The sequence below is a fragment of the Larimichthys crocea genome, chromosome VI (assembly GCF_000972845.2).
Source record: "Larimichthys crocea isolate SSNF chromosome VI, L_crocea_2.0, whole genome shotgun sequence".
Lineage (NCBI taxonomy): Eukaryota > Metazoa > Chordata > Actinopteri > Sciaenidae > Larimichthys > Larimichthys crocea.
In genome coordinates, this window is record NC_040016.1 from 12,152,449 (window position 1) to 12,177,332 (window position 24,884).

General features: G+C 39.4%; 4 protein-coding genes across 5 annotated transcripts in view; 2 read left to right on the top strand and 2 right to left on the bottom strand.

The window, feature by feature from the left end:
* sema3fa (sema domain, immunoglobulin domain (Ig), short basic domain, secreted, (semaphorin) 3Fa) overlaps positions 1–3,477 on the top strand; it is a 49,248-nt gene extending 45,771 nt beyond the window's left edge. The window contains exons 16-19 of one of the 2 annotated variants that reach the window (XM_019262949.2): positions 146–303; positions 410–492; positions 711–844; positions 1,020–3,477. In XM_019262949.2, coding sequence (XP_019118494.1) covers positions 146–303; positions 410–492; positions 711–844; positions 1,020–1,448 — 804 coding nt within the window. In that variant the 3' untranslated portion in view covers positions 1,449–3,477. The remainder of the gene's footprint in view (positions 1–145; positions 304–409; positions 493–710; positions 845–1,019) is intronic. The other variant, XM_010732780.3, reaches the window with a different exon arrangement.
* A 1,355-nt stretch (positions 3,478–4,832) lies between these two features.
* On the top strand, positions 4,833–8,362 carry gnat1 (guanine nucleotide binding protein (G protein), alpha transducing activity polypeptide 1). Its single transcript, XM_010732779.3, has 9 exons — positions 4,833–4,938; positions 5,895–5,937; positions 6,024–6,165; positions 6,260–6,417; positions 6,496–6,624; positions 6,739–6,868; positions 6,955–7,108; positions 7,201–7,417; positions 7,512–8,362. Exons 1-8 carry the CDS (start codon positions 4,833–4,835, stop codon positions 7,389–7,391), a joined length of 1,053 nt encoding a protein of 350 aa, XP_010731081.1. The 3' UTR covers positions 7,392–7,417; positions 7,512–8,362.
* Positions 8,363–8,763: 401 nt separating this feature from the next.
* On the bottom strand, positions 8,764–17,793 carry edem1 (ER degradation enhancer, mannosidase alpha-like 1). The gene is made up of 12 exons (XM_010732778.3): positions 17,177–17,793; positions 15,432–15,504; positions 14,885–14,988; positions 14,207–14,378; positions 12,426–12,609; positions 12,128–12,302; positions 11,614–11,734; positions 11,360–11,530; positions 11,201–11,274; positions 11,015–11,111; positions 10,598–10,783; positions 8,764–10,488 (listed from the first exon to the last, which is right to left on the bottom strand). Exons 1-12 carry the CDS (start codon positions 17,644–17,646, stop codon positions 10,399–10,401), a joined length of 1,917 nt encoding a protein of 638 aa, XP_010731080.2. The 5' UTR covers positions 17,647–17,793; the 3' UTR covers positions 8,764–10,398.
* Positions 17,794–19,344: 1,551 nt separating this feature from the next.
* Positions 19,345–24,681, bottom strand: arl8ba (ADP-ribosylation factor-like 8Ba). Its single transcript, XM_010732776.3, has 7 exons — positions 24,452–24,681; positions 21,969–22,049; positions 21,800–21,873; positions 21,583–21,676; positions 21,391–21,458; positions 20,884–20,954; positions 19,345–20,299 (listed from the first exon to the last, which is right to left on the bottom strand). The coding sequence occupies exons 1-7, from the start codon at positions 24,572–24,574 to the stop codon at positions 20,250–20,252; spliced, it is 561 nt and encodes a 186-aa protein (XP_010731078.1). The 5' UTR covers positions 24,575–24,681; the 3' UTR covers positions 19,345–20,249.
* Positions 24,682–24,884: the final 203 nt, after the last annotated feature.

Genomic DNA, 24,884 nt, shown 5'->3' on the forward strand with positions numbered 1-24,884 from the left:
ATTTCATGTTTATTAAATGGAAAATGGACACAGTGTTCCTTCTTTTTATTCTTTCTAGAAACCATTAGGATATTGCAGACAAAAATGCATATCATTGTTTCATTTTCTAATCTTTACTTCTGTGTGTTTTTTATTTTTTAAACAGCAACAACTGTACGTAGGATCAGTCTTGGGGGTGACACACCTGGCTCTCCATCGCTGTGATGTGTATGGGGAGGCCTGCGCTGACTGCTGTCTGGCCAGAGATCCATACTGTGCCTGGGACGGCAAATCCTGCTCCAGATACTCATCCTCACAGAAAAGGTGATGATTAAGATAGTATAAACAGAGGATACATGCAGTCCAGTCCTTGTTTATGTGTTTCCTTCTTATTTTAGTTTAATTTCTTTTTTTTTATTTTCGTTTGTTGATCTGAAACCTCTAGACGGAGCCGTCGGCAGGATGTGAAATATGGCAACCCAATTCGGCAGTGCAGAGGTTATAACTCTAACAGTGAGTATCAAGATAACTTTGGATTAACGTCCTTCAGCACACACATACAGTTAGAAAACAAAAATACTGACATTAAAATGAAAATAGGATTTGATTTTTTAATCATTCATTGGCTTATTATTCTCATTTATTCCTTTATCTACCATTTCGAGCGTGCTCTGTTTCATATATGTTCTCCAGGATTATACGTCAAATATATCCTACATTTTGTGTTATAGCCAATAAGAATACTCTGGAGACAGTTCAGTATGGTGTAGAGGGCAGCACTACGTTCCTGGAGTGCCAGGCCAGGTCTCCTCATGTGTCTCTCAAGTGGCACCTGCAGAAGGAAAACAGCGACAGGAGAAAAGAGGTGAGTAAAACTTTCACTGTAAAGGAGTTGCAGTTATGTTTCCACAGCCATTCATAGCTGTGTTTGTAATCATTTCCATGGTGCGGGTCTGTTGTGTGAATCTATATGAGTCAGGTGAGTGCTATATGAGTGTATATGTCATATTTAATATTGTCTTCCCTCTCTGTCCTTTTAGATTCGCTCAGAGGGTCGCATCCTAAAAACAGAACAAGGTCTTCTGATCCGCTCACTGCAGTCGTCTGACAGCGGTATCTACCAGTGCACATCCACAGAGAAAAACTTCAAACACACACTTGTCAAGCTGCAGCTCGTAGTCCTTTCCAGCCGCACAGTGAATAACGTGCTGGTGGAAACAGGCAGCCCGGCTCTCCCTCCGCTGCAGTCCAGCGCCTGGACTCCAAACGCCGGTCAGTATAAGGACCTGCTGACCATCCTAAGCCAGCCAGAGATGGGCCTGATCAACCAGTATTGCCAGGATTACTGGCAGCTCGGAGAGGGCGGCCTCGCAGACAGCAAAGCCAAAAGCCTGAAGGAGCTAAAAGAACAGAAGAAGCCTCGCAACCGCCGACATCATGATGAGCCGACAACTCCAGCTGAGACATGAGGAGCTGGATATGCACCTTCTCCTAATCCCCCCAGTCTACCTTTTCACACCATCTCTTAAACACTGCAACCCTCCATTTAGGGGAATGACTCCAGTTAGAAAAGTTTAATGATCATAACGGACAAGACAGATACTGCAACCAAAAGCAACAGCATCAGACAGTTTCTATGTAACTGTTGGAAAAAAATACACAATATTTATTGTAGGTTGTAAAAAGTAATTCTTTGTACCTATCTAGAAAACATGTTTTTGTTTTTTTGTTTTGTTTTTTGTGAATAGGTAAATCTGTGCAAATATTGTTGTTATTATAATATTATTGTTAGTGTTATTGTTTATTACAATGTGTTATTATGTTGAGAATATCTTTATGTTTGGTGTTTTTGAGAAACAGCAACAATAACCCAGGACATTGGGTGTTATCCACACATGGACGAGGACCGATGAACATGTATTCAGAAACTGTTAAAGGCGACCATGTTGGATCACTTGACTGCAGGCAGTATTCAGTGTCTAAGCTGGAAGTGGAGTCACTGTTTCAGTGAAACTCTCGAACTTCCCTAAACTTCTTCACCAGAACTCCATAAAGCAGACTTTTGTGTTTTTTTTACAAGCTGTTGACAGAATGATGACGGCATTTCTTTGGACATGCGTGGATGAAAAGAAATGCCCACAGACTGCAGCTCTGTGACAACATGTCACACTCATACAGTCACATGATAATGAAAGGCCCGTTGTGGCAGGTAAGACATCTCTCTTCCCATACTGTGGTCCAGCCTGGCCTCAAGTTATGTTACCCACCCAAATTCTTCCAAAATCAGTTGCTGCCAAGTGTTTGTTCTGTTTATATGTGAATATCACATTTCAATGTTGTATAATTAACAAACGTGATCTTTGTGATAAGCTTTTTTTGTTTGTTTGTTTGTTTGTTTGTTTGTTTGTTTGGGCGGGGTGGGGGTTGGGGGCATTTAACAACAGAAAAGCTGAAAATATGACATCGCCTTCTCTTTTCTCTTTCGAGATAAGAAATTCCAGCAGGCAGCTATATGTGAATTTGTGACAGTTTGTGATAAATAAATAAAAAAAATATTAGAGACAAAGCACCTTCTGTTGCCAAATTGGTAATCTTGATAAACACTTCACATGTATCTGTGGCATTTGCAGTATATTCATATAAGACAGAGTGTGCAGCTTGTATCCTCAAAGCTTTTTTTTTTTTTCTTAAGCTCTCCAACATTTGCATTCCTGCCAGTTTCATGCTAAACATTGATTTCACTCATCATGTGATAGATTACAGTGACAAATGTGCTTATTTGCAGTGATTGGGAATTGACTACTTTTGATTTGGTGCTTAGACTTACGCAGCTACTTCTCAGTTGTCAGTCCGATGCTGTGCCATCCTGCTATCATACGTGCCACAGACTGTTTGTACTGAGCAAATTCCATACAGTTAAAAAAAACAAAAAAACTATGTCACAAGTATAACCACTAACAAACTGATCACCACCAAACCTGAAGAGAAACATGTACCAAAATCTTCAGAAGGTGGCTTTTCATTGTGCATGGCATGTACAGTGTATGTATATGGTATTTGTCTAAAATGCTATGTTGCTGTGAATGTCAGTGAATGTCTTTCTTGTTGTGGGAATATGGAAATACTATCAGTGCAAGAAAGATGTGCTCGAACCTTTTTATGGTGGGAAATGCTGAAAGTACAGAAAGATCAGATTGTGATTTAAATCTCTCTCTCTCTCTCTCTCTCTCTCTCTCTCTCTCTCTCTCTCTCTCTGTATGTCTCTTAGTCTCTATCCTTTCGCTCTCTTGTTCTCAGAACTTTGCGAAACAGATTTGCGTATATTTCAGACACGTTGCATCAATTTTATTTTCTCTGTTTGGCAGACTTTGCTCTGGGTCACTGAGGTGAAGTTAATGTATGATATAAAGCACAGTTGATGTTATTGTAATGACTTGTAAAAAAATTACTATCTTTTTCTTCCTCATCAATGTTGCTGACTAATAAATTAAAGCTCTATATTTTATAATAACAGAGGTTCTGTTCTGTTTGAGCATAGACTGCAGGGTTTTATTGTGTGATGTAGTTTAACACTGATCTGCAGCAGCGGAGAGAGTATTTGGATTTTTGAGAAATGTTACTTGCTATAAGTAAAAACACAAGCTTAATGTACTCAACAGATATTTTGGGTTGACACAGGTGTCCAGTACCGAAGATAAAGTGTACAATGCATATACATATTTCACATTTTATGGTTCTATTATTATTTATGTATTAACATGAAAGTAATGCTTTACTGTTGTAGTTGTTTAGGGTGTCCCATTTTTAAAAGGTACAAAATGTACTTTTTTAAAATCTAGTGAAAGTAGTACAAGTAGCAGTAGTAGAGTGGCATGAAATGGGAAAGATTCACCTCTAATTTGTGGTTAGTAGTTTTCATTTGCCGTGGTGACTCGGGAGCTTAACCCACATTAACTCCACAAAAAGCACAATAAAGTTAAAGTGACTTTACTGATTGTTTTTATAAAAAGAAAAAAAGTGCTTTACAACAAACATACTCTCTATGTGTAGGGAAATGCAGTGCAATGCTCACACACACACATATATAGTACATGCATACATAATTGAAAGTGAGTAGATTAGGATCATTAACGAGCACCAGATTAAGGTCAATAAGATCTGTCGGGTGAAACCGCAAAGCTCTTTAAGCACAGCTCACCGTTCAGTCTGCATGTCTATCTTCATGTTTTGGACTGGGGTCTGCTTATTTAGTTCACTGACCCCATTTGTTGCAATTGTTGAAGTGTGTGAAGTTGAGACAGGTTCTTTTGTTTTAATCCTTCTAATAGACCCATTTGCAAATAGCATACATTCAAGACCACACATCCAAACTCATCCAGTATTTGGTGTAATTTCTGGTATTTGTAACTAAGTTCCCAGCTATAGGCATTCATCAGTTATTTAGCTTCACAGGCCTCTCTTTTAAAGGCAACTAAGAACAGCATAGAGAGATAAGCACTTGAGCCGATGTTCATCTTCCGCTGAGCACAGCAAATTCCCCTTAAAGGTTAGCTCACTCCAACACTGATGTATGTCTGCTCCTCCTCACACCTTTGGCTCTGCCCTAAAACACCCTTGTCCTTGTACTCCATTGGCCCTTCTCGGTCAGGTGGGCAGAGGATGCCCAAAATCCTCTCGTAAGACAGGAAAGTACTCAAACATTCTCCATAAGGAGTTTGCTGCAGGGCAGTTGACACATCAGCTGCACAGTTGACGCCACCGATTGGAAAGTAGGCGATCACCTAGGACCTACTTCCATTTTTCCTGACGCTCTTGGCTTTTGAACAGAGGGGCCCCAAGCCAGGAAGAGTAGGATGGGGGCTGGAGGGAGTGCAGAGGACAAACACTCCAGGGAGCTGGAGAAGAAGTTGAAGGAGGATGCCGACAAGGATGCAAGAACTGTCAAGCTGCTGCTGCTAGGTAAAGATACTTTAGGCAATAAGAGGAAACCTCATCATGAAGGTTACACATATTTAAAGGCCCCATAAGGCTCCATCGTGAAGCTATTTTTCCCTACAAGAGAAATAGTTAACCTGGCTGTCTATGGGACGTAATTGTAGCTGGATTATTATTAGTACTCTTGTAAAAGGTTTGGTTTAATCTTTCATGCACATAAATTTTAAGTTATCAACACAAACAGGTCTCATTTACCAAGTTTGTTATGGTCTGAATAACCTTTAAATGCTGAAATTAACATCATTTAAACATCTGTTCATTTAATTTTGATGAAAACAAGCAACATGTTTGACTCAATTAAGGCTTAATAACCTGAGTCATTGAATTCGCTAAGACACTTTGATAATCACTCGACCCAATCCCTTGTTAATCCTGAAACAACAAGTCCTGCAACACAAAGGGTTTAACCCTGAAGGACACTGATACTGTACGACCCAAACCAAACGAGGCCTGTGGCATTCAAATACAATAACTTAAATACATCACAGGCACTATGTAATTAACTGATTGAGGAGGCAAATTTGTAAGATTATTTGTTTTTGGGGTTTTTTTGTAACTTAAGGACAGAAAAATTCTGTACACCAAAATATCTGTGTGTTGTATATATTTTGTGGATATAAAAAGCTCAGTACAGTAATCTGTTCTGAATCTCTGTCAGGTTATTACAAATATTGTTTCGCAATCATCACTTCATCATCTCCTTGTGACAATGTAGGTCAGCGACAGGAAAAGTTCCTCCTGCATCAGCTTTGAATAAGATTAGGCCTAAAGTAAGAAGTATTATGACCTGACCTGATCCTCTGTCTGATGAATGTCTGCAGTTAATATCATTCTCCTCTCATATTAATGTAACACAAAAATATGTTAAACATTCATTACCATTTAATGCAACGACATTTCATCTTGTTTTTTCCATATAGGTGCTGGAGAATCAGGAAAAAGCACTATTGTCAAACAGATGAAGTGAGTGATAATTTTCACCTATCTAATGCCTCATTTCTTTTCTAACTGACTGTAAATCACATACTAATACTGTATTTCCTCATCAGAATTATCCACCAAGATGGTTACTCACTTGAAGAATCCTTGGAGTTCATTGTCATTATCTACAGCAACACCCTGCAATCCATGATGGCCATTGTGAAGGCCATGAACACACTCAATATCGGCTATGGCCACTCTGATCAGCAGGTAATGACAGCTGAGATTGAATTCAGTGTGTTTTGTGTAAATTGATTTCAGATTTCTAGCAGGCAACTAAACATAACGTTAATCCGCCCTGCAGGATGATGCCAGGAAACTCATGCATCTTGCGGACACCATCGAGGAAGGCACCATGCCTAAAGAGATGGCAGAGATCATTATGCGTCTGTGGAAGGACACTGGCATACAGGCGTGCTTTGACAGGGCTTCAGAGTACCAACTCAACGACTCCGCTGGATAGTACGAAATCACCCAAGCTGAGATTTCAAATTGTTACATTAGTGTTTGTTATTGAGTGATTTTTTTCTCCCCCCTCAGCTACCTGAGTGACTTGGAGCGACTGATCCAACCAGGCTATGTGCCCACTGAGCAGGATGTGCTGCGATCAAGAGTGAAGACCACTGGTATTATTGAGACCCAGTTTTCCTTCAAAGATCTCCATTTCAGGTGAATTAGCACGGTATTTCTCAACAGGACAGCACCAATACCTCACCATATGATCAGTGCTCCCACTGTGCCGCATTGCAGTCATAAAGATAACATGATTTTGTTTCCATGCAGAATGTTTGATGTGGGTGGTCAGAGGTCAGAGAGGAAGAAGTGGATCCATTGTTTCGAAGGTGTGACCTGTATCATCTTCATTGCTGCTTTGAGCGCTTACGACATGGTGCTGGTGGAGGACGATGAAGTGGTATGACTATGGTTCTCACTGTCTCACCTTTTTTTGGACAATCCATGGGTGGTTAATTTGAAAGGCTCTTCACATTTTTCTTTCAGAATCGAATGCACGAAAGTCTGCACTTGTTCAACAGTATCTGCAACCATCGTTATTTCGCCGCCACCTCCATTGTACTTTTCCTGAACAAGAAAGATGTGTTCATTGAGAAGATCAAGAAAGCTCACCTGAGCATGTGTTTCCCTGAATACGATGGTGAGTGCATCACAGATTGCAGCACACTCAAGGACACTGAAAAGTGATACTAGTGAACTAAATGTGCCCCATTTTTCTTGATTCTCGTTAAGGCCCCAATACCTATGAGGATGCTGGTCACTACATCAAATTGCAGTTCTTGGACCTGAACCTGCGTCGAGATGTCAAAGAAATCTACTCTCACATGACCTGTGCCACAGACACAGAGAACGTCAAATTTGTGTTTGACGCCGTAACCGACATCATCATCAAAGAAAACCTGAAAGATTGTGGTCTCTTCTAAGAGCCACACTGAGACACCCAATGAAGGTAAGTGAAGTGTTCAGTGTCATAATGATGATTCATATGATTCAGACTTTTGGACCAGCTACTTAATCAATGTGACTTTCTTTCTTTTCTACAGGGTGATGTCGTAGCCCTGTCCCATTCCACAAACCATTCCATAAATTTGAGGACTGAAGATGAAATCTGTTCCCTCCAACAGCCATCCTCAAACTGCCACACACAAATAATAAAAATCTAATTTGTTGTGTTCAACACTAAGTTGTAGCTTTAACGAAAATCAACTGGGTCAACTGAAACCAGAAGACAGCTCTCAAGTCAGAAAATCCTGTACAGATTTCAGATGAGTTAAAGTTTAGTCCAGCTAAGTTTTCTCTCGAGTCTCATCTTTGGAGGGCTACGCAATCTGTAGTTAAGACATCAAAAGCTTCTGTCAGCATAAAGCAATTTCTTCTCACATGTACTAATGTGAATATGTCAGGCTTATGCATTGTCTCCGTGCTCCAGTAACTGGTCAGTATACAGCCAAAAGTCAAACAAGAGGGCCTCACCACCTGCAGACGCACTTCAAGTTTTGTTAGAGATTTAAAAAGAACTTGTCACTAGAAACAGCTTTTACATACAGAAACTCTGCAGTTTCAAGCAGGTAACAAATTGAATATTTGAGGAGAGTGGTAGAAAATGTAATCTTTTGCAATAGTTGAAAAGGGCCAGTGTATATAATTAAACTGTTTCCTATTCGACAGTTCATGAAGTGTGGTGATACCATGTGGATCTATTACACTGTTGAGTGGTAGATGTAATATACTTCTACTTAAAAATCATTGTCTAAAAGCAAAGTGAACCTACAGGCCTTTGAGCCATCTATCCTGTAATTGTAAATCTTGACTTAACCTATTAAAGCTTCTGTAGAAAACTGAGTAGTTTTCCATTTTTCACAAATAAAAATCAACACAGCAATGTCTTGTTCATTATCTGTTATTTATTAATTTCACAGAATATTTCAGTTTTCTGAAATATTATGAAACAAGTTATGTTCAGGATTGAAAAGTCTTTAACTACTTCTTTAATCGGTCAGATTAAAAAGGAGTGGTTTGATATTCTGGGTAGTTCTACTTATTTGCTTACATGCTGAGAGTTAGATGAGAAGATTGACACGACTTAAACGTCTGTACGGAAAATATCAAGATGCTGACAGCAGTAGCTTAGCTTGGCACAAAGACTGGAAACAAGTCACAACAACCCACATCACTAAATCTCACTAATTAACATTATATTTTGTTCGTTTTTGTACAAATGTACCTAACCAGAAAGCCATTAAAAATACATTTACTTCAAGACGAGGGAACTAGAAGTGCAAACATGCTAAGTTTTTTTCTTTGTTTTACTAATCAAAACTAACACTATATTTCTAACCCCTGCATGAGCATATGAGAGTCCTGTAGGACTGCAGGAGTAACAAACGTGCACACAAGCCTTACTCACAAATCACTTTTTGTAAAATGGGCTCCAGTCTGGTATGAAGTGGTGTCAATTTTTTCATCTAATTCTCACTAGGAAAGTGAATAAGCGCATTTTCCGAAATGTCAAACTATTCCTTTAAAGATAATCTGAGACAAAATGATTGGGGTGATGTTGGCTAATTCAAAACCTCTGAAATATCATTCATATGGCCTGGAGCAGTTTAGAAAACTCCAAAAAGCCAAAGAAGATGACAATGTTGTGATGTAAATGAGCCATGCAGCCTGAAGTGCTGCTAAACTTTACATACAATCAGGGATGTTTGGTATGAGAAGAAAAACATATCTCAATCAAACATCACAGTTAAGGAGACATCATATACTTTTTTTTGTCTGCGTGGGAACAATTATGTATATTCACAGTACAACTGTACTTCAGTTCAGTGCAGTTATTGACCTCAGATAACCAAGTTGATTTGCATTATAAATATCTAAGACTATCCTAAGACATTGTAGGCGATAACATTTAAAAAAAAAAAAAAACTTTCTTTTATGAAAGCATTCATTAATTTTTGTTTTTCATTTAAACCCTGAGTTCTCACCACATGACAATTATTAAGTATGATGATGTGCAATTAAGAGAAATAGAAAGAGAAACAGCAACAAGCAACCTCCATCAGTAAGAATAAACTGTGTACTACATACTTCTGACAGAGAAATGATGTAAAACAAACACTTTTTTCACTCATTAACATTAAAAAAATACACTTTATGGCTTGTCTCGTGTCAAAAAAAAAAAAAAGTGCTTTACACTTTTATGTCATAATTGGTGTAAAACTGTACACACACATGGAATGACATCTATTGTGCAATAAACAGCGGCCTCCAAGAATACTTGACAGTGTTATGTGTTATACTGTACAGCATCCAGAAAGACCGAGAAAAACTGAAGGCACTTTAAAAACAGCAAGAGTCATCCTGAACCTCTTTCTCGCTGTCGTTAGCTGTTAATGCGCAGCCCTTAAGTAAAAGCACTGAACTAGTCAAGTGAATCAACAACTGCAAAGAGGCACTAATCATGTTTAGAGTGATAGTTCTTAGATGTGAGTGTTTTTATAGGCTATGCATTTTACACATGTGTGGCTAGATGGCACTGTTCCCATAAACGCATCATTATGATTCACAGCTCAGCTGTAATTTCAAAACGCATACACACACATTCACACATTCACACACACACACTCACACACTGTAGACACATTCATATCTGAACCAATACCTCAGACATTTTTTTTGCTCCTTTAAAAAAAAAAATCACTTACATAATCTACTCATGACTCCTCATTTTCCAGGAAGAAAGTTGTTCATGTTTTACTTAAAGTGATCAAGTTGCTTTCTCAGGTTCGTTGTAGTCTCAGTTTCCCGACAGGAACTGACAGGACGAGGATTCTGACCGACAGTGGATCCTTTTTAATCTCACTGCATTTGCACCTGAGTGGGTATGCCGAAGGCCTGTTCGTGCCAGTGTCACCACATGCATCCTCTCACTCAGAAAAGACCCACCATGTGATCGATCTGCCTCATGTAGATGCTCTTCAGTGGCAGAGTGTACCGCCGCTCATCTGGGATCCTGTTGCACTGCGAAAGGATAGAAAAAAAGAAAAAGAAAGAAGGTATTATTAAGAACATATGTTAGTTTTATAGCTATTTATAGTTAGATGTGACAGTGAGATGTGCTGGGCCATACATTGCTGATGTTGTTGGGGGGTGACCGGTTGTTCATCTCTCTTTCTGTCAGCACTCCCTCTTCACAAGGAAACAAGTCATTCCACTGTTTCTCCCTGAAACGCTTGTCTATAGGCACGACATGGCCCTCTGTGGTGAAGATGTACTTGTTGTCGGATCTGTGAAGGGGGTTGTCCTCGTCAAACAGCTGCAATACAAGAGAGATTTCTGTTTTATATAAGCTGAGCCAAAAGTCGGCCTGCCACTACGTCAGTCTAGTTTCTGAAAATGCACTCCAGTCTTTAAGTTCAGGAAAAGATAAACATGGTATATCTTGTATTATATTGATCAAAACGTTACAGCACAACTAGCATATTATGCTCACATATCCATATGTAGAATATAGCTCCATCTCTGACATGCTCTACCTGTAACTTACCAGGTAAAGGTATTTGCATGTCTCGCTGAGAAAGAAGCTCTCCATGCGATCTTCTTTGGATTTGTCCACAACATGGTGGAGAGTGGCGTACCCACATCTGTAAATGACACAGCTCAGCTTAAAGTATGATCAAAAAAAAAATGCTCCCAAAAAAGGTAAACAAAAAGGTAAAAACATGATGCACACCTGACTTTGGCATTTTTCTCAAGGCTCTGAAGAATATCCATTCCCACGTGCAAATAGAAAGGATTTTTGGTCGCCTGCAGGAAAGTGAAGCGAGTTAAACAATCACATACAGCCAACCATCACTGCTGATGCCGTGTAACAACATGTCAGAACTGTTACCTGGTACAGCAGATAGGTGGACTCCACCAGCTCTGGTCTTAAAGGGTAGAAGAGCACATCAGGGGCCTGCAGCTGCCAGTTGTATCGCTCTGGTAAAGCCCCGAAGCGCTTCCAGATGGCATAGTAGAAGGCGTGCAGGCAAATGGCATTATCCACATCACCATTCAGCACCTTGTACACAGTGGAAACACTTTTAGTTGTGAACAACACAACATAGATTTTACCATATCTGTCAAGGCTGAAAGTTATCTGACCTGCAGCCCAGGGAAGAAGGCTTGAAGGGAGTCAATCCAGGTGTTCATTATCTCCCCGCTGAACATGTTCACATTAACATAGAGGGGTGGGTCACCTTCTCCTTCGTTACACGACTCTCTCCTGGAAAAAATAAATAAATCACAGAAGCAAAAAGGTTTCACAACATGTCATACAACTCAGTCCCTGAGATAGTGATGGTTATGTCCCTTGCTATTATCAATAGCTCTGTGTGAACACACATGTCCCCTCCATGACATTTTGTGACAGTATCAAGTCTCAGAATTCAACTTTCCACATCTTCTACAGTAAGAAAAAGAATACTGGAAACAGTCAGCAGTTTCATGTTCCTCTTTGTTTGGCCAATCCCAGACAGAGATTCATTTGCATACAGTAGCAGTGACACTTTGGGTGAAACTTCATCTGCAGCTCCCTAATGCCGCCAACACGCCCATTTACTTTCACGGAACCTGCACCGTCACATTCTTTGAGTGTTTTTCAGCGTGCGGGACTCACCCTCTTCTCATGTGGTTCTGAATGCTCTCGTAAGCAGCTTGAAACATCCTGTAATCTTCTTTTTCGCCAAAAAGGATGTATGACTTGAGCAAATACTCATAGAAGGAGTCCATGCCAGCTCCCAGACCACTCTGCTTGCCAACCCACTGGCCTGTTTGGATATTAACTACATTCCCTAAAGAATTAAAAGACAGAAAGTTGCTTTAAGTTTTATGATGTTTATATTTCAGACATGTTTGTAGACTTTACCACACTGGGTAGCTAAACTGAGAACACTAAACTAACAAGCTGAACTTACCTAACAGACCGGTTTCGTTGCTCCTCAGGCTCCACAGAGCTCTGACAGCTCGTCTGGCGACCCACTCAAACGTGGAGTCTCCAATCAAGCGGCTCAGAATTCCAAACTCCACCAGGAGTGACCCAGCACCCGCGGTACAAGTCTCATTGATGCTATCAGGTGGAACGCCCGTCTTCAGGTTCACCTGCATTTAAAATAAAAATCATCATCATAAAAAATACTGAGTGACACTTAAATCTTTAAAGTCTAAAGTGTATACAAGCACGTATCTTATCAAATGTTCCTCTACTCTTAGGGCTCAACAGTAACATTCACAAGTGGTTGCAAGTAGGGATGGGAATCGAGAACCAGTTCTTGTTGAGAACCGGTTCTGTGTGTTTCAATTCCATGGAATCGTTTGGCAGTTTTTCTAACGATTCTCTTATCGATTCCAGCAAGCACGAATTCTTTGTAAAACATGCTATAACAGTTAACATTAAATGAATGCCCTCTGCATTACATTTAGAAGATGACCATGACGAGAGAGAGAGTCTGGCTGGCTCAGAGTCTGGCAGCTGTGCTAGTACTCGTTCCAGTTCACTACCTCCTCTAGATGATGCTGATCAAACTGTTTGTTCTCCTTTTTTTCCCCCAAATGAGAATCGATAAGAGAATCGATAAAAGAATCGAATCGCTAAAGAATCGATAATGGAATCGGAATCGTAAAAATCATTTTTTTTTAAAAAGCATTTTAAATAGTTTGTGTGTCCGCAGTTCGGGGCGGCTGTGAACCTGTGATCAGTGCGCCTCGCTTTTGGTTACTGTAATTCGTTTATAATGTCATTTTGTGTATTGGTTATTAGTCCTGGAGCTTTTTGTTATATTTCTTTGAGTATGCGCACCCTCCTTGGTTAATTAAACTCCTGACGTTAACCTGAACCTGTCCAGTTGTCGCTTTCCACTTCATTTCCTATCCTTATCATACGTTACTGCTCTCCAAAACGAGCTGGGTCGTAACAATTAGATACTATGCAGTTATACTTTAGCTTAATAATAAAAGAATGTTTAAAAGCTTTATTACAGTAAAAGTATTCTTTGTAATTTGTGTTTCATCTGATACTTTACTTTGAATCTGAAGTGTTATCAGTCAATGTGTGTTACGAGAATTTTTAAGAAGAACCCTTAAATAAAGAGGACTGGATTCAAAATATCAAAGTTTAAGTTGAATTTAATATTCTTGTACAAGAAGGGGCGTTTAACAGTGCAACACACAAGGGGGTTACAGAGAAAAGGCTCCCTGAGGAGCACTATCAATAGGTTCTTATACATTGTTCAAAAATGGGCTGTCTCGGACACCTCCCCACTGATACAGATAACGTCATAACATTCCTTTGGTTGGTTTTCTGCTCAATAATGAGCACTATATTTTATATCCACATGGTACTCCCCTAGCCTGTCTCTCCTGTCCTTGTACCACTAATTTATAATTGTCTCTCCCTACCAGCCTCAGTAAATCAGAGGCCAACTAAGGGAGGTATGCGAGACATACAAAGAACAGGACAGACACACACTATCTGTATGAGTTAAGACATCTGCACCCCAGTATAATCCTAATTTTTATAACAATGTGTCTGCCCTCATTTCCTTGTACACAAAATACCAGTTGTCGTGTTCTAGTTTCTGCCTGTAACAGCAATATTCGAGTAACACTAACGCAACAAATTAAAAATGTATTTATTTTAACCTTGGTAACTTGGAAACTTTTACAATCAAGCCCTGACTTTGTGGACAGTCTCACTCACCCTTGGGTAAGGAATGCCTGTGCTGGTGTTTTCAAAGGCAGGTAGCAAGCGGACGGCCAAGTCATGGGCCAAGTGAAGCAGCTCATTATCGTAACCTTCAAAGCCCACCTTTCCAAAGGGATGTTTTGGGTCTGTCAGCAGGATGTGAGATGAGATAAGGCTTCCCAAGATCCTTCAGAGAAAAGAGAAATATTACAGCAGGGTTCCACATAGAAACACAGTGTGAAAATATAATTGCAATAAGCCTTTTTCCTCATATTATCATCAGTATCATGATGTCTTTGTAGCTACAAAGAAAAAAAAATCACATGTCAAACTGTTTATCATTATCTTTATATCAGAAAATTCAGGGCTACAGAAGCAAATGAGATCATGCCTTCATCATCCCTTCATCAGGTGCAACATTGGTGGATTGTTTTTAGAGTTTTAAAAGTAAATTAATTATACATTGAGTAAAGTTGAATAGTAAGAAAGATTGAGTCAATTTGAAATGGATAAAAGATAATTAGTTGAGAGTGTTTGAAAGTCTTATAAGATCTGAGTCTTGAAATAAATAAGAGTCTTGAGAATGTTTGTATGAAATACACACAGGACAGATCACACATCTACACCATGTGGATACAATTCTGTAGCTACAGCCAGTCAGGCAGTTTATATTTGGTATGACAACATATGTACCTGATGTTTGCCTCAAAAACTTGCACAGTTGAGTCCTTGTCAAAAGACACCGTATCTATAACCAGCTTGACAGCTCTCTGGAACTCTGTCACATTGCCGAGCACCTGCAGAGAAACACCACGTTATATAACCACGGTATTCTGTGTCAACAAGCTCCTCTGGTGGCAAAACTTCTGAGTGGTTTACAGATATTTTGCTCAAATTCTATTTTTACCATTACAGAAGGCAACTGCTAAGAAGCTCTGAGCCAATCAGTTCACTGATTATATGTTATAGTGTTCACTATAATCAGTAACTGAAGCACAGAAATGATTTCAGTGCCTTCATTTTCTATTTTATCCTGGAGTACAGGGCAGAGGAGACACCATGAACTGACTCAGTAACATCACATTACAGGAAGTACAGTAAAAACCTCACGTCCTTCCTCAAAAATAGACTTTTAATCTCATAGTTGCTCTTTATAAGGAGGTATAAAAAAGAAAAACTGTGTTGACGCTGCATGACATCATGAAATATAAAGATCACAGTCAAACCAGTAAGAACTTACCAGCAGGGTGTCTAAGGTGTCAATGAGTGTAAGGGAATAGTTCCCCAAGACGTCATTTATGTTGATGTTTGACCTGAAGAGAAAGCAGCAAATTAGACTCTGTGTTGAGCAAAAGAGGAAGAGAGAAATTATTAAACACATTGAATGTTTGCGCAAAAAAATGTTTTCTTAGCAGACAGGACGGACAGAACAGAAACACCACATTGAAAAGACTTCACGGGTTCATTCTTGAATTGTCAAGATGACAAACCGCAACCAGTTTAGGACGCCCGAGAGTGTCACGACAATCACAGAGGTGCAGACAGAGTGCTGTTGTTGTTGTTCTCTCTTAATAATATATCAGTGCAGGCCAGGATCGAAACTAACAACAGATTAATCTGCCCAGTATTTTCAACAACTGTATATGTATGTAAATATATTAAATATGACATAGAAAGGGAAGGAAGGAAGTCCTTACAACTAATTTGGGAAGTTTGACATTTTTAGATTATTATTTTATTGATTTATTTTTGATAGAGACAGCTGAAGAGTGACAGGAATGTGGGCAGTTTTGATAGAGACAGCTGAAGAGTGACAGGAATGTGGGCAGAGAGAGACGGGGAATGACATGTGGGAAAGAGCCACAGGTCGGATTCGAACCCTGGGCTTCCGCAGCAAGGACTGAGCCTTCATGCATGGAAGTTTCCAGAGGTTTGACTTCTTAGTTTTAAAAAATGACTTGTTGTTGATGGGAAACTCCACAGCTGCAGATGATAAAGAATGTTTGTTGTCGATAGGTAACTTGCACATGTAACTGTAAGAGAGTTAGGAGACAGGATATACAGACCTGCTTTCACATGACATATCAAGAGAGAACAACCCATTTCACATCTTCACCTTTCATACAATGGCTGCATTATTACTTTGTATACAAACTCAAAGCTCCCCATCCACCTGCAGATAAAAGTATTATTATCCTAAACTCTGGGATAACAGTATGGAGAGTAAATCTTTCGACTGGATGACATATTGTGGTGTAATCCAAGTCCTTTAGTTTCATTATTCAGCACGGATAAGAAACATTCTCAGGTGTTTCAGCTATAATTTCACATACGTAAGGAGGCTGAAACATGACCACAAACTCAAAGACTCGATGTTTGATTGATTTCGTCATGTAAGCACACTCCTTATCTCGTTAAAGATGAGTTGATCAACACCAGCAACGACTCCGGCAATCATTCGAGTCAATTTAAGTCATTTCTTAACAAAAATGTCAAACATTCACCAGTTCCTGCTTGTCAGATTTGTATATCTGCTGATTTTAATTGTACGATAATACACATTCATTTTAGATTTTGGACCTTTTGATCATTCCAAACTATCTTTCTGGCATTTTATACACCAAACATTGAAATGATTAAATAATTAACAGATTAATTGATAATAAATATATATATGTGGGAGATTTTCTTCATTGCATTACACATTTCCACAAGGTTTTACTGTCCTAATTTCAAATGAATTAAACTAAACATATCCTTAACCACCTATGAAGACCCTATAAGAGATATTGGGATACACATTGCAATGCACAAGTCTGAAAACACAACCTATGTGTTACTCAGCAGCACTGAGATCAGCTCATGTGATTACACACTAAAAAGGCAAATGACACAGTATGCAGAGGACAGTTAAGATGTAAATGACTGTCTGTCATGCTGGTACCTGCCAGGTCAGATAGCCTAGGACAGCTTTGAATGACTCACGGGTTTAGCACGTCTGGTCCCCTCCCCTCACAGTCAATGGGATTCAGCTCGTCCTCGGGGAAGGCATATTTCATGTAATTGTCATATCCGAAATAAAACATTTCCTTTGCCATGCCCTTCATTTTCGCTTTCAGCGTGTCGGGGAACGAGCTGTATCTGCGGACGTACTCGTCCTTGTTGCCATCGAAGAAGCTCAGGTAGGATCTCTTGAGTGACTCCTCTCCCACCTTCGCACAGGTCCTCGTCGTCTCCTCATATCTCTGTCCGTGTATACGCTGAGACCACGAGTTGCCCCTCTGGTCGGTCCCTTTCTCCTCCCTGAATAACAAGTCTAATTTGTGCAAATTGAAGCTGAGGTGGAAGTTGAACCCCCAGCTAACGTTGGGTCCGAGCCCAAAAGCTAGCCACAGCACACAGCTGAGCGAGAGTCTCAACACGACCAGACCTACTACTATTGATCTCCATTGCATCTTTGATCCGGGTCGATCTTAAAAAGCATAATTTAAGTCCACACGCGTCCGAGCGGGGTGAACAAATCTGACATTCCTGCTTGTCAGGCTAAACTACAAGCGATTGTAGTGATTCCGCCTCACACGCTTCCTGTCAACAGACCCGCCCCTCTGAGATCTCTAAGATGTGATTGGACGTTTCCGTGCGTCGTCATTAAACGAGCGAAGCGATCTCGTCCTGTGATTGGCCGAGGTGCCGTCACTCACTTGTTCGCGTTGCGTGGCATGTCGTGACGTGTCTCAATTTAACTTCTGCACCAATAGGTAGCGGCCACAGGAGTGAGACGTTCAGGGGCACAAGGCTTCAAAACAGAAACATGGTTTGGGTTTAGGATTGACTCCCAACAGAGTCATGGTGGGGTAGATTTTTTAATTTGAATAATTAGATATATTAGTAACAGGAGTTCAGGTGCTGGCTTTTACACTTTAAAAGCCTGCGTTGACTTCTATCTTCTTCTATCTGATGGTTGCTAATAAACATTTGCCTATAAAGGCAAAACACACACATAGTATTTAAGATAAGATATATTTTAATAGTCCCACAACAGGGGAAATTCACTCAGCAGCACACAAGGTTGATAATAAATTACTCACATGTAAGAAATGTATAGAAAAAAAAGTCATTAAGTCATGCTGTTGTTAAAAAGTCTGGCAGCTGTTGGAATGAAGGACCTGTGGTGGCGTCCTTCTTACATTGTGGGAGTAGCAGGATGATAGATGTCAGCTTTGCTTTCCTACACTTCCTCTGTGGGGTCTAAGTGGCGAACCAGGACAGAGCTGGCCATCTTCACCAGTCTGTCTCTCTTTCTGTCCTCCATGCAGACGACTGCAAAGAATCATGCAGATGCTACCGCAGTGTCATAGGAGTGACACTAATGCTGCTCGGGTTTTTGTTTTTTACAGAATGAATATTACACTTTTCAGGACGTTGGGAAGTGCAGCTTTTAAAGAGCCACCTGCACAGGTGTTTTCACTTTGCCTGATTAGACCTCTTGTCGGGACTGTGTGGGTGTGTCCAGCCTGTACCTTGTTTTGTTGCACCTTATATTTGTACATGTGAGTCTTAGGAACAGCTGATTCAACAACAGACTGCTACACCCACAGGGTAAGGAGTATGTCAGCAGGTCATTCATTCCAACAGTGACGTAATGTAGCATTGTTTCACTGTTATAATTTCTTTACCTTACTTAGATCTTACTTAACTATTTTACATCTTATATAAATTACACTATGCTGTGCAGTTATATTTATTAATCTACACTGTACAGTTATAATAAACTGTACCATCTTTTCATGACACTTTTTTTTTTTTTACATACATACATCTACATGCATGTTAGTATAATGTTTATTTCCTTAACCATCTTGTGTATTGTGAGCTGCTCTATTTCCCCTGTGTGGAATCAGTTAAGTCTATTTTATGCTGCTACACCAACCGACTTCAACCCGAGCAGGTCTTTATTTTAACATTAGGCAGAGCTATTTAATACTCTGTAATATTTAATATTCTGATTTAATGAATTTAACCACACAAAAGTTAAATTGAAAATATTTTTTTCCAGTTATTGGAACAAAATATCAAGTCTTGTAAAAATAAAAAGAAGTTCAGCACAGAGTTCTATAGTTCAAAAGCTGTTGTACAAATGACAGGACAACATCTAAATTAAAAAGCATGCCTTTTTTATTTCTTGAATATAGTGAAGTGGTGTCTTTTTTTTTACTCTACCCAGGTGGGCACACCTTGCACACTGCTTTGCTTCGGAGGTGAGAGACATTGCACAAGGCACTTTGAATTCTGTCTCAGCCTCGAGGCAGCACAAAGGACATCATTCCACAGAGGCTGCTTACAAACTGAGGCCAATATGAACCACACAATCCCGTACAGCTTTACTTTTAGTACATTCAGACTTTAAATATAATCATATATTCATACACGCACATTTCACATCAGTAAAAATCATACCAGCTTGATATTTGTACAGACCTGCTTCAATTGACTTGCTTAAATGCACAATTTTCTAAAACAATAGACACCTAGTCTTTGAAAGAAGAAAACCTGATCAAGCGAAAGGTGACATCCATCAAAGACAATCACAGAGTAGAGCTTGACAATGGGAAAGCCACATCAGCCATCTCCTAGCATCATATCTGACTGTGTGAAGAACATCTTTTGGTTATGTGAGGCCTGTTTGACTGAATCAGCCCTCCTTCAAGAATGATGTTGTAGTATACCCAATATTAGTGTTATAAACCACTGGGTATGATCAACTGGGTAATGCCTGAATGATGAAAGGTAGATCAGAAATTAGGTTTTTACTCCAAGTTAACAGAAACAGCTTTGCAGGATGTATAATGCCAATTGCATTCCTTAGATTTGGTTATCAGAATCATGTTTTTAGTAGTGCATTCTTGTGAATGAATCACAACATGAAAAGGGCAAAAAAAAAAAAAAACTGTCACATGAGCACAACAGTGCAGTTGAAAACTGTACATCATCGGAGAGTGATGGGGGTGTGGCATGACAGCAACATGGCAAACACAGCTGGAAAACAACTCCTACATTTTCAGCTCCTCCTGGACTTTGAGTGCTGGATGAGCCATTGAAGTGTGATATCTGGAATCAAAGAAACATGCTGAGTGAGTCTGAGAATTGGTTTATGATTCATGTACTTCCAATTTACATGAAATACAGTTTTGGTCAAGCTACACAGAACATTACTGCTTGTCACGATGATTCACCTCACTTAAACCACAGGTTAACACAATGGAGAAGGTTTGGTGTCACGGTGAAACTACATGTTCTTAACCAAGCAAACAAAGTAAAACATTTTTTTTATTACAGTTTTTTTAAACCCCCAAAACATGCAAAGTAGTTACAACTGTTAGCACTACCCGCAGTCTTCTTTACATGCTGCTCACTGCCCCAATCTGTATAAAGCCTGAGTTAACACCCACGGCAAAGAAGACCCCCTGGTCACCTGGTGTTGCTCAGCACTTAGTGATTTACTTTGTATTTGTACTTTACAAGCTTTACAAGACATATCAACATTTTTCTCTTCACTCATCTGGATTTTCTGTGGCTGGACAGTAAGAGGAGGCTGTTAACAGAGATTTTGGTAACTAAAACTGTTGGTGGTGTGGAGTGGAGGTGTCAAACATCCCCAGTGGTAATTAGGCCCTCGAGGCCCTCGAACTCACCAATGTTGTCTTTCTCTTTGCAGGAAATTGAGTAGCAGCATATCTCTCTGTCTTGAATAGCCGCAAGATTCCTTTGAAGAGGAAAAGTGCATGATCAGTTAAATAAACCTTGTGCTGGTGGTTTAAGGGCTGAGCTCAAATTTCAATGTTTCTAACTTGACAGCAGAGGGAGACAGGTCTACTACAAATCAACATAACTGCAGTTGTGTTGAAGAAAGAAACTATGTCAGAATCAAGATTGTTACTAATACAATATATGATATAATATTATATATATTGTACAATTAATTTAAGTAATAAATGAGTATTAGGTTTTCATTTATAAAGACGAGATCATAAAATATTTCTTAAATCCCAAATTAATATTTCTTTAGAAATAAAAAGAGCTATTTTTATAGAATTTTCAAAGAATATGCAGTGCATTGCTGTTCATAATTAATTGAAGTTTTTTTTTTTTTTTTTTTAAATACAGTATGTTAAGATATGTGCACCATTTTTCATACGTACATTTTCTCAATGAGCTGCTTTTCATCTAGTGCAGTGGGGAGATCCCTTTTGTTGCCGAGTACCAAAACCTAAAAACACATTACAAGTGAAAACTGCAACTCTAGCAAATAATCATTGACAGAAACTACTCATTCAAAGTTGTGCATGCAAGGTGCAGAAATCACACTAAACCGATGTCACAAGAACACTTACAGGAATTCCTTGCAACTGCGGTTTGTCTAATAAATTATGAAGCTCGTTTCTAGATGCTTCCACCTTTTCTCGATCTGCTGCGTCAACCATGTACCTATAGATGAGCAAAACAGAAACAGTTGCATGCATTTATAGTATTTCCTTTACTGTTGTGTTAGTTAGAATTCCACTCATTCATTTTTCAGACAAACTTCAAGCCTGAAACTGTAATACTCACACGATTGCATTAACTCCCCGACAGTAGCGCTCCCACATGCTCCTGAACCTTGGCTGCCCTCCTATATCCCAGATCTAAAGCATTACAATATGTTTGTCATTAAAAATGTCATTTTTGCCGCAGGGTGTTGTGTTTTAATTTGACTAACTTCTAGTTACAGTTGAAATACCTTGATGGTGACGTTTCCTTTGGTGACTTTCCTCATATTGAACCCAACTGTAGGGATCATGTCTTCACTGAAATGCCCAGACTGAAACAAAAGACAAGACAAAAGACTTTTTATAAACTCATTTTAGGGACAGCATTTTCCATCAGGATCAGGATCCATCAGGAGGAGCTGGAATGTATTGCTGGGGGGGAGGAACATGTGTAACGCCCTGCAACCCCGGAAATGCATAGAAAATGCATTTTGGAATATATGACTGAAAAAAAATAGTTCATGTGACTATATTTAAACCTGTGCAAAGACAGTGAATGGTATTTATGAAAAGCAGACATGCTGACTTAAAAGTAAAATAAAATAACTAAACACTGAATAAACCATTTACCCTAAAATAGTGAGGAAACCAAATACTGTTTCTTTGCATGTTCTGACTTTTGTGAATGCACATTACTGCAAACTGACGTGGGAAGAAAAATGAGCGGCATTCCCCTTTAACGTCAAATCTCACAAGCTGTTTATATTCCTTCTTACCGCCCTCCTTTGCGCATGCGTTGTCTGCAGTACACACACTTTACAGCACATGACTCGCTGGAATCACCTGATAAAGCTAAGTGGAAATGAGTGCAGCAGTCTTATGACTGAGGAAGGAGGAACCACCCCCGCTACATTCATTCACTCGCTCTTTTACTGGTAACACTGGCATTTTTTTCATCTCTTTAGGGTGCAGGAAGAATCAGGGTCATGTTTTAACCTCAAACCCAACTTCCTTCTCAAACACCAGCTCTGTTAAGAAATCCAATTTGACACACTGAACTTTTTCATGAAGAAACTGCCTTCTTTTAAACTTAAATGCACAGTAAAATAAATATTGGTGGTTTGGTTTCTCCTGAACAAAACTGTCTTACATAGCAGTCAGAGCTGCTGCCTGGTAAAAGTTACACCAGTTCCTGTGCAAGTGAAGTTCTGTTCTGTTTTATTTTACCCATTATCATCATTAGTCAATCACTGTCGATAATAAGTGTATAAAAATGATGAAAAATGCCTGGCACAAATTCCTAAATAACATCTTCAAACAAAAAGATATTCAGTTTGCAATATAATATAAAGATGCAATATAAAGATATAAAACATAGAAAAGCAGGAAAAACTTAACAGGTAAGTAGCTGGGATAATTAAACTGTTGGCTTTTTGGTAGAAAACATAACTTACACAATTATTTAGTTACTACTTTACTACACAATAGTTGTAGTTATAATTTTTCTATCACTTAATTGTTTTATTGATTCATTGTTCAGCTCTAGTGGACATATGTTGCCCAGTAATATCAAATTAAACCTGAATCTGAAGTCCTGTTAATCCAAGTTACAGACTCAAATTACAGGATAAAACAGGACAGACTGCAGACATTTGGCAGTGGAATTGTCTTAAAAATTGTTGACAGGAATGGGAAAAAATACTTGGCATCTCTTCCTCTGACAGTCATTATTCTGCACAGATACTAAGCTTAAAGCTAAAGGAGTTATCGATATTAATCTTCACTGCACACTACAGGATGACACTGAAATGCAAAACCAGATCGATCAGAGAGAGCTGATTATGTAGAAGTCTAAATGTTGCAAGGGCAGACAACCACTTCTCATGCTTTTCACAATATGCTGCAAAAAAAAAAAAAAGTTGCTGCCTAGTAATTAGCCAATGTAAACTTGCCCCATCAACACTTTTGAGAAACCCCTGCAAAAGTTGCACAAGAGGCTCTGCAGCCTCAGTCACAGGAGCACAATTTGCATCCAAAACTACTGTGGGGTAGATAATAACACAATTTGCATGCTATAGTTAACTGAACAATGCTTAGAAACATTTGATCCAGTCACATTTGTCACAAGCTTTTTTATGCCACAGGTCACCTGCATTCAGGCGTGAACACCAACAATAACCGAGACTGATATTTCTTGTAAATACGTAAAAGAAAAATAGATTTGCAAGTTTAAAAAAGCAAAAACAAGTCTTTGTGTTATACATTTTGGTTTATAATCGAGACAGTTTCAACCCGTTGCAGGCACTAAAGGGGACACATTGTGTTGTTGATGTACTGCTCAACATGCTTTTAAGTTTTTAACTGGGTGAAAAAAAAAGCTGAGTGCTTTTAATTCAAAATGACCCAACGCGTGAAATCAAGAGATTTAGTTAAAGTCCCCACAAAGCAAATAAAGCAAGTATGCTGTGTGTGTGTGTGTGTGTGTGTGTGTGTGTTTAGCATGCTAAGGCATCATATCCATCAGCTAGCAGAAAACACACACAGTTCAGCTGACTTGTTGACACAGGAACAATCACCTGACACAGGTTTGTTTTTATGGATGCTTTGATCCGAGCAGAGTTTGAATCACGTTTTTTTGTGACCAGACAGTAGTGGCACAGACCTAGCTTTACCACTGTTATCCCATTATTAGCGCTAATGGCATTAGCCAAGTGGCTAACAGCTGAAGACTTACAGCGATCACATTTACAAACGTTGTTTTTCCCGAGTACTGGAGGCCGACCAGCGTCAGTTCCATCTCCTCCTTCCAAAACAGAGACTTGAACCAGTCCAGAAGCCGGTTTATTAGTGCCAGCATCTTAAAGTCGGTGTTCAAACTCCCCCGTGGTCGTGTCTGTTTCTTCCTCCCTGTCAGATGTGGCGTTTTTTCCAGCGAGGAAGGGAAGTGGGGACGCAGGCTGCTGTCATATGACCAGTCTGCCGAGGCGTGCCCGGCAGCGCCCCCGCCGGCACATGAGAAAAATACACCCAGGCTCAAGTCAACTTTATTATCAGTGCTGCTATATGTACAGGACATACAGAGAATTGCGTTTCCCTCTTATCCCGGTGCAAACAGCAAATATAAAATATAAGTGGTCACTTTCTTTGCAACATTCAGTAGCTTAGTC